Here is an 8,331-nt window from a genome sequence, read left to right as displayed (position 1 = left end):
GTGTTAATTCTGCAGACCAAATCTTGGTTCTCTAGAGAAGATGTCGGTTTGTGTCAGTCCTCCCCCCCCCTCCCTGTCGTGGATCATCAGATTGTCAGACGAGAATGAATCCTCCAGCTTCAAAGAGGAGAGATCATCAGCATGTCAATTATTAGCCACACAAACACATGCAAAACACACGAGCACGCGCCCAGATGATACAAACAAATCAATGCAGCTGTTGCTAGGCGACAAAATGAACAAGCGTCAGCCTTTGTTTGCTCTTCATCCATTTTCTGCTTTGTTGAAACAGCCAATCAGAAGGGGCTGCTCATTCGAACACAAAGTCATTAGCTATTACATCTGCATGAATTCAAAGCTGCCAAGTACAAAGACATAACTCCGCCCCCTTTCTCTGACGTCGCATCAACAATTGTTAAAGGGAACATAGATTTGGTTTTGGGTCCTGACGGCGTTGTCTCCCCCTGCTGGTAAAACAAAACCCAAAAACACCAAAAACTTTTTTTAATTATTTTTGGTTTCTGTTCATAAAATCTACAAAAGAAAAATATAAGATCGATTCTCCCGTTAACTTAAAACAAAAGAAATACCTTTTTTAAAAAAGTATTTTTTTTATTTAATTGAAACTTTGCAGATGGAGGTGTAACATTTATTTATAATAAAAAATTAAATTAACCAACATCACAACTTCCTTTTTCTCTCCACAACTGTGGGCATATAATCACATGAGAGAGGAGCGGGGCCTGGAGTGAAGCCTGGAGACACAGTTAATGTGTTTTAATCATTATAAAGACCTGTTACACTATAACGAGCAGTTTCAGGAGCGCTTCTTAATTTGTACCCTTTTTAGAGAAAAAAAAGGTTGCATCAAAACGGCGTAAACACACACGGACACACACGCACAAGAATGACAGTCTCAGTATGAGGGTAGGTAGAAATTGACCCTTTTTATTTTGCTGGGGTGATAAACAGACCGATGACCCACACCTGACTGAACCAGTTTAAACTAGACTGACTCGAGTTCAAGTAACATCAGACGCAACAGTGTCAGATTCAGTTCCACCTCAAAACTAAATCAAAGGAGAGTGAATTTGTATAAAGAAACCGGGCCAATCCTGACCAACTCTGGTTTCAGTTTCATCAGATTGAACAGCAACTTAACTTGAATTAACTTCAACTCACTTCACACAAACCCTAACTGAAACCAGTTTGATTGTTCCTCCTTTTATACAGTTCATGTCTACTTTTCACACTGCCAACCAGAATTAGAGAGTGAATCCAATTTAGCCAAATGGCCAGAACTCAGTTTAAATAAAACCGGATACATTTAGACTGACTTGGGTTCGAAGAAAATCATTTTAAGCTACCACAAACCCAGGTCCGACTACAGAGAACCCAACTGAGATCATGACAATCTCGAGGCCTCGCCGTTCTTCAAAATTGGATTCCATCTTTAACAAATTTATCACGTTCATATTGACAGTGGGCGTGGCCCGTGAGCCACTGATGAAGACGCCCAACAAATGGTCACGGGGTATGAACGTTATTAATGTTGCTTTAGCAACACTAGAGAGTTGGCAGCAAAGGAGTAAAACTTGACATAAACAAGATTTGATTGGCTAGCCTGTTTGCGAGACTGGATCAAATCAACCAATCCTGTATCGACCAGGATGAAACGTCAATCCTTTTGTGGTCCAGTCAGGTAGGGTCCCCACCGACCCTCCCCTTACCTGTGAAGGGGCGGGGCATGAAAACAATGATGCTGATTGGGCAACAATCAGACTCTACACTTGTCAAACCCACCTTCGTATTGGTTGCCTACACAAAACTATCAAAGCAGAGCTGGTGCCCTTTCTCATCATCAGTGCGTCAGGTAGGAAATGGCTCACTCCCCTTATTGGTCAGTTTCAATACTAAGTCAACTATGAGTCACTCAGCCGTGGCCAATCAGGCTACAGTACCTGTGGAACTCTGGTATTATGTAAAAACTTAAAAGAAAAAAAAAGATGTACATGAAGATCAACCCATGAGATGGTCTCAATACCAAAAAAAAAAAAAAAAAAAAAGCAAACAGCTAGTAGGAGGAGCTTCCAAGCCTCTTATGGAATTTATTTAACTTTATTTTTTCGTCTTTGTAGTCCGTGTGTTTTTGACTCTGTTTCTTTTCCAGCCGGTGTCAGTGCATCACAGAACGAGACGGTGTCACTATGACTCTGTGTGTGTGTGTGTGTGTGTGTGTAATTCTGTATTCTGTCGTAAATGTATGTTTTCATGTCCAGCAGCGGGGAAAGGGAGGGGGGCATGGGGAGGTGGTGGTGCCGTGTTGCATCATGGGAAGTTTTGTCCGTCTTTCTTTCGCTATCTCTCTCTCTTTCTGTATTCTGTCTCTTTAACTGGTGTCCATGGACTCCATGTTTGCAGAGGTGGAATCTCTCTGGATCGAGTCAAAGATGGCCGCCAGCTCCTGATTTGACGAGATCTGCGACTGGAACTCCGACATCAGCGGCGACTTCTCAGCTTCTGGGATGGTCAGCAGGGCGACTACGGCTCGCATCGCTGATCGCTTCAGCTCGTCCTGCTTCTCAAACTCTTGCTTCACCGAGTTTGCCTTTACCTGTGGAGACGAGGGACAACGTTTGATTGATGTTCAGCAAAGATGTTTCCATGTGCAGAACCCTCAAAAGCGGGATGTACGATAAAGCAGTGTTTCCTAAACTTTTTTCTGGGGACCCGTATTTTAAAAGTCACAAATCTTTGCGACCCAAGTCATATGGACATTATTCGTAAACTTCTGGGAAACATGATGCGAGACGACCCGAAAAAAACAAACTCTTGCGACCCACCTGAGGGTCGCGACCCAGTCTTTGAGAAACAATGCAATAAACAACAAGAGAAGTGACAACAAAATGTTGACACACAACTGCAGATCTGGTGAAAAATGTTCCAAGAAACATTGGAATGTTCCTGGGCTCTGCCTGTTGAAGTCCACAGTAAACAGAGTCAACCTGTGAGTCAGTTGTGTTTTCCTGTACCTTGGTGGTGCAGGTGGCTCTGAGCGGTTCTACCAGTCTGTCCAGTCTCTGCAGGACAGCACTGGGACACAGAGACGAGAGTCTGGCCAACATCAGGAAGGTCAACATCTAAAAAAAACAAAAAAAACAAAACAAAACAAAGGTAAACCTAACAGGACTCGAACAGTAAACAACACCGACGCCGGCGACGCCGGCCTCACCTTGATGTCATAGTGATCCTTGAGTCCGTCTTCTACGTGGTTGAGGAAAGTGAAGATGTCGATGCGGTCCAGGCAGCTGTCCAGCAGAGTGTACATGCACTCGAACGCCGCCTTCCTCAGGTCCAGACCGTCGTCTACAGTGTGTTTGAAGGGACCCATCTCCACCTTAACATAAAACACACTCATTAACCATCTCCTCCTCTTTGTTCTTACACCATCCTCACCTCCGGGGCTGTTTCGTGTCCCTCACCTCTCTGATTAGCTCTTTGCGAACTTTGGTCTCGTTGTACAGCTGCGGTAAGACCGAGTCCAGCAGTTCTCGGATAAGACTGGGTTTGTTGTGAGCGGCCGAGTTGAATGTCACCAACGCAACCCGACGCACGTTCAGATCTGGATCCTCCAGCGTCTTCAAGAAGTCACCTTGGAATGAAATGACAGAAAAAGAAAATGTATCCACTAATCTTAACGGCCAAACTACACAATGATGAGTGGATGTTTTTGTGTTACATTTGTTGATTGTTTCTAATCTGGACTTTTTGTAATGAAAAAAAAAAAAAAAAAAAAAACCCCCCCCACGCCACAGGCCAAATTAAGCTGCCAAGTCATTCTGTGGTGTTTAATTGCCTTATAAAACAGTCTTTGCTGCTGAGGTTCTTAATCTGATTAATTAAACAGTTTGTTGTTTTTTTTTATTATACAGAACTATGTATAATACTAGTAACTTAAAAATAGTGTGACACTCTCCAGCAGGTGTCCCCAACCCCTGGTCTGGGGACCGGTGCTGGTCCATATGTGATTTGATACATGGCCACAGTGGAACACTGTGAAAATTTTTTAAAGTTTTATTAATTCACTTCAATCTAAAAGAATTCAGTCATATCCCTTTACTTTTTTCATTCAAAGATAATCTGTCAATGTTTCAAAACAACAGGTCAAAGGTCACTCAGACTCTGATACTAACAGAACATAGTCTGAAAGATGTTTTATTTTGAAAATTAAATGGTGAGGTATTACTGGTCCACAGTACTGGCTGATACCAGCTGACCGCTCCTCGCTTCAAAAAAGATTGGGGACAACTGTGTTTGTCAACAGTATCAGATTTGAACACAGGGGGTCGCTGTTTTAACATGTGGTGACTACATGTGCCTTACCAATGCAGTTCTTCAGCAGTGGGTCAATGGGCTGAGGTTGGTCAGAGATGGTGAACTTCACGGCTGTCACCACTGAGCTCCTGGCATACGATGAACCTACGTAATGTATGAATGAATAAATGAATTATTAAATCAATCAATCATTTCAAACATCAAACGTCAGCTAATCGATCCCCTCTCTGACTAACTGTGGCCCATTAGAATTAGCGACAGAGTAGTGGAAGTATCCACTGATGATTGATAACCTGAGAGCAGGTATCCCTTCAGGCGGGGCAGCAGAGTTTCGGGGTCGATCAGAGTCAGTTTGCCGAGACACTCGGCCACGACGTTCCTGGTCCCTTCTTCCTGACACTCGCTGTGTTTGAGCAGCAGGGTCCAGATGGACTCTACGTACGGCTTAAGACCGGACACGGATGCTGAACCTGGTTGGACCAAAAAAAAAAAAACAAAAAAAAACGGCATTAAAATCAAACACACGTGTTCAGTGTCAAACACTTTGGATTTGGACAGAAAGTTCTCACTGATGATCTCTTTTAGGGAATGCAGCAGCAAGTACTGTCTCTTTGACGAGGAGATCTCCTGAAGGACGAAGGGAAGATACTCGGGTAGATTGCCCACCGCGATACTGCCCAAGGCGTAGGAGGCAGCTGACTTCACCTGTGAGAGAGGGATAGCGAGAGAGAGGGGGAGGGTGATAGGGAAGAGAACAAGAGCGAGACAGACGGAGGGCAAAGGTGAGAGCGAGCAAGAGAGAGAGAGAGTTAAACAAGCAACAAAAACCGTTCCGATCGTGCTTGAAACTCTTCTGCCCGTACCTCTTCACTGGAGGATGAAAAAGCATCTAGGATGACCGACTTCAGCTCTGGCTGGTTGCTAAGGTCAACATGGTGTCCCACTTCACCCAACGAGAGCAGAGCAAGAAGCCTAATGGAGTCTGTAGAGCGGCTGTTCTTCACATCCTGTCGTAGGAGAAGGTTTGACATAAACAACAGACTTGAACCTTGACCTGCTTGTCATAAAGGTCACTTTATTAGAATCCATAATAGATGATGACAGCTGTAGCTGAAGCCCCGCCCCCAGATGTTTACCTGGATGAACTGTCCCACCACGGCAGGTCCCTCTGTGGGACACGCTCTGGTCAGAGCAGCGACACATTTGGCGATGGAACAGTACGCCTGTTTGTGCGGCAGCGCCGCGCTCTGGGAATAAACTGGACCGGTCAGCATCCTCAGAAGGTCCATGTAGCCCAGCCCGGGAGTCTCAGTAGCCACCAGAGCCTTAACACGAGAGAAGAGTCAGCATTAATGCTTAGAAAACTGAATCCTAAAATGTTACAATCGCACTGCGATTCCATTGACGTCAGCGTACCTGGTAGAAGTCCAACATGGCCGCCAAGGCTCCGCCCTGCAAAAGTGGAGATCGGACCAAAGCGATGAGCTGCTGGAGGATGTTTCCTCCGCTCAGATGACCCAGGGAGGACTGGTGCGTCACGGCCAGCGTGGACAAGAAGCTCAGCGCCATTTGGGATACGTGCATGTCGCTCTCTGAGATGAGGGGCGGGAGCTCGGCGAGGACGGCGTCGACCATGACGGGAGTCACAGCGGAGCTGATGCAGAGAAGAAAAGTAACGGGAAAGAAAGGAACACATGAGACGTGAAGCTACGGATGTCAAGACTACTTTTGGTCGTCCTTCAAAGTGACTTCTAACTAAATGACATTTTGCTTCATTTTGCGCGTACCTGTAGTTCCGCAGCAGGATGTCTAGAGCAGCAAGTGTACACAGCTTCAGTGCTCGCTGGTTCTTGCGGAGGAAAGAAGCAAGGATGGGAACAGCGTCGGGGAGCACTGGCCGCAGGTCGATCTTCAGCGGAGAGCCCGCGATGAGCGTCAGAGCCTTCACCGTTGTCAGTCTCGTGATCTCGTTCTTAAGACGTTCCAAGAAGATCAGCAGCGTTCCGGGGAGTTCCGCGGGGAGGCGGTCGCCGAGGTTACAGATGATTTGACCCATGCAGGAGATGGCCCGTTCTTTCACCTCCTGATCGATGTCGGCGGCTTTCAGTCGTTTGATGGTGCATGTGAAGAGGTCGTTTATGTAGGGGGAGGGGTCAAAGGTGTCTGGACCTTCAGAGCTACCGTCCAGGGGTCGGATCACCTGAAGAAGAGAGAACATTATTGTTCAGGTATCAGGTAGCCTCTGAAAGTGGAAAAAGATTTTCTTTTTGTGGACCGTACTCCGACCTTGACTAACTGCTGAGTGACCAGCAGAGCCTCAGAGGTGATCTTATAAAACGGATCTCCCACACACGCCACTACGGACGGGACGAGAGCGGGAACGTGGACGTGGAAGGCATGAGCAGGGTGTGTGACCATGATGACGTGGAGGCACGCCAAGGCATCAATCTTCAGGTTAGAGCTGCTGGACTTGTCATTCAGAGAGAAAATGATTCCTACGAATAAAAGAAGATAAATAAAAGGTTCAAGTTTAGCGTCCAGTACTGTTTATTTGTTTTCATATCATTAAATCTGTAGTCAAAGTACAATTACCAGGTATTAATATTGGGATGTGCTGTGTCAGAGCTCCAGGCAGGACATTCACCAGCTCCGTCAGCATGTTGAAGCAGCACTGACGGGTTTTCACGCTCTTCTCCTTCAGCTGCTTGTGAAGAGCTTTGACTATGATCGGAATCTGGGAGACAGGACGAGGAAAAGTGAGTGGGAGACACAGGTCAGAGAGGCATCACAGTGAAACAAAACAAAAAACTGTCCAACAGCCACACATGGTGAATTTGGTGAAAACTTTGGTGAAAGTTTGTCAGAAAAAAAATAAAACACCATGAGAAAAGAGTCGTAAATTGTTGGTGGAAAAAAAATTATTTTATGAGAAAAAAAGTCAAAAAATTGCCAGAAGATAATCGTAATATCAGTATAATCGCGCAACCTGTCCGACGCGCATCGTGTTTTTGACTTTTCTTCATATATTATAAAGAGACAAAATTGAAAAAGATTTCGTAAATGTACGACTTTTCTGTTTCGAATTTTTTTCTTGTAACATTGACTCAAATTTACAACTTCAATCTTTTTTTTAAATTTTAGTCTTTGTATCAATTCTTTAAAAAACACAAAAGCAACAATGTTAATACATTCTATACATTTTGTTTCTGTACTCTCTAGTCAGAAGTTTCAGTACGGCTGTGGGGCGAGCTGATAATGGATCACCTGACTCTGCAGCATGGTGAGCGGCGTGTCTCCCTGCTCCATAGCATCCGGATCAGCTAACCAGCTCTGAGCAGGTCTGGTCTGTTTTAGCAGCGACAGATAAGCGTGGAAAACATCCGCCTTCACGTTTTCCTCCCTCTCCTGAAGACACAGAGGTCACAGATGGGGTTAGCTTCAAATGGACACACAGATGTGGCGAACGAACGTAAAACGATGCTAAGTGCATTGAAGAAGAAGAGGGAGAAGGAGGAGGTGGAGCGCTGGTTAAGGAGTCGTACCTTGAAGCGACAGACAAGTGCTGGAGACACCGAGCGGTAAAACTCGGGCAGCATCTCGTGGCGAGTGGAGACGACTGCGTCCAAACACTTCGCTGCAGCTCGTCGAACTTTCCAGCTCATGTCATCGTCGTCACTGTACTCGTCATCACTGCCTGGGCGCAAGGAAGGAAGGAACAGGTTATTGAGAGGACGCCACGCTGACATGAAGTTAGTTTTTTTTTACCCAAGAACTTGTTCTCTCAGTACCTTGATAATCCTCATCATTTTGCTCGGCGTCCATGGCGTTGTCGTCCTCGTCCTCATCATCAAAGTTGTAGTTGGGGTCGTAGGTCAAGTAACGGAGACAGATGGAGATGACGGTAGGAACGTGGGGATAAACTTCTTTTGGGCATCTGCAATGACAACACAATCAAAAACCACGAACTATAAATATTAACTTAAATAAATAATCGAT

The 8,331-nt window shown here is 45.3% G+C and overlaps 1 protein-coding gene across 1 annotated transcript in view; it reads right to left on the bottom strand.

Annotated features, from left to right (window-relative positions):
• Positions 1-922: 922 nt before the first annotated feature.
• Positions 923-8,331, bottom strand: part of cand1 (cullin-associated and neddylation-dissociated 1) — a 13,930-nt gene continuing 6,521 nt past the window's right edge. The window contains 16 exon segments of the mRNA XM_008315327.3: positions 923-2,614; positions 3,033-3,140; positions 3,233-3,397; positions 3,483-3,652; positions 4,384-4,479; positions 4,629-4,805; positions 4,905-5,040; positions 5,199-5,342; positions 5,472-5,660; positions 5,752-5,989; positions 6,123-6,535; positions 6,622-6,830; positions 6,928-7,069; positions 7,600-7,740; positions 7,878-8,029; positions 8,124-8,305. Of these exon segments, the coding sequence (XP_008313549.1) occupies positions 2,390-2,614; positions 3,033-3,140; positions 3,233-3,397; positions 3,483-3,652; positions 4,384-4,479; positions 4,629-4,805; positions 4,905-5,040; positions 5,199-5,342; positions 5,472-5,660; positions 5,752-5,989; positions 6,123-6,535; positions 6,622-6,830; positions 6,928-7,069; positions 7,600-7,740; positions 7,878-8,029; positions 8,124-8,305 (2,887 nt within the window). The 3' untranslated portion in view covers positions 923-2,389.

Source organism: Cynoglossus semilaevis, chromosome 8 (genome assembly GCF_000523025.1).
Source record: "Cynoglossus semilaevis isolate Cse_v1.0 chromosome 8, Cse_v1.0, whole genome shotgun sequence".
NCBI classification, from domain to species: domain Eukaryota; kingdom Metazoa; phylum Chordata; class Actinopteri; order Pleuronectiformes; family Cynoglossidae; genus Cynoglossus; species Cynoglossus semilaevis.
The sequence above is the reverse complement of the archived record's forward strand: the minus strand, read 5'-3'. Positions and strand labels throughout refer to the sequence as shown.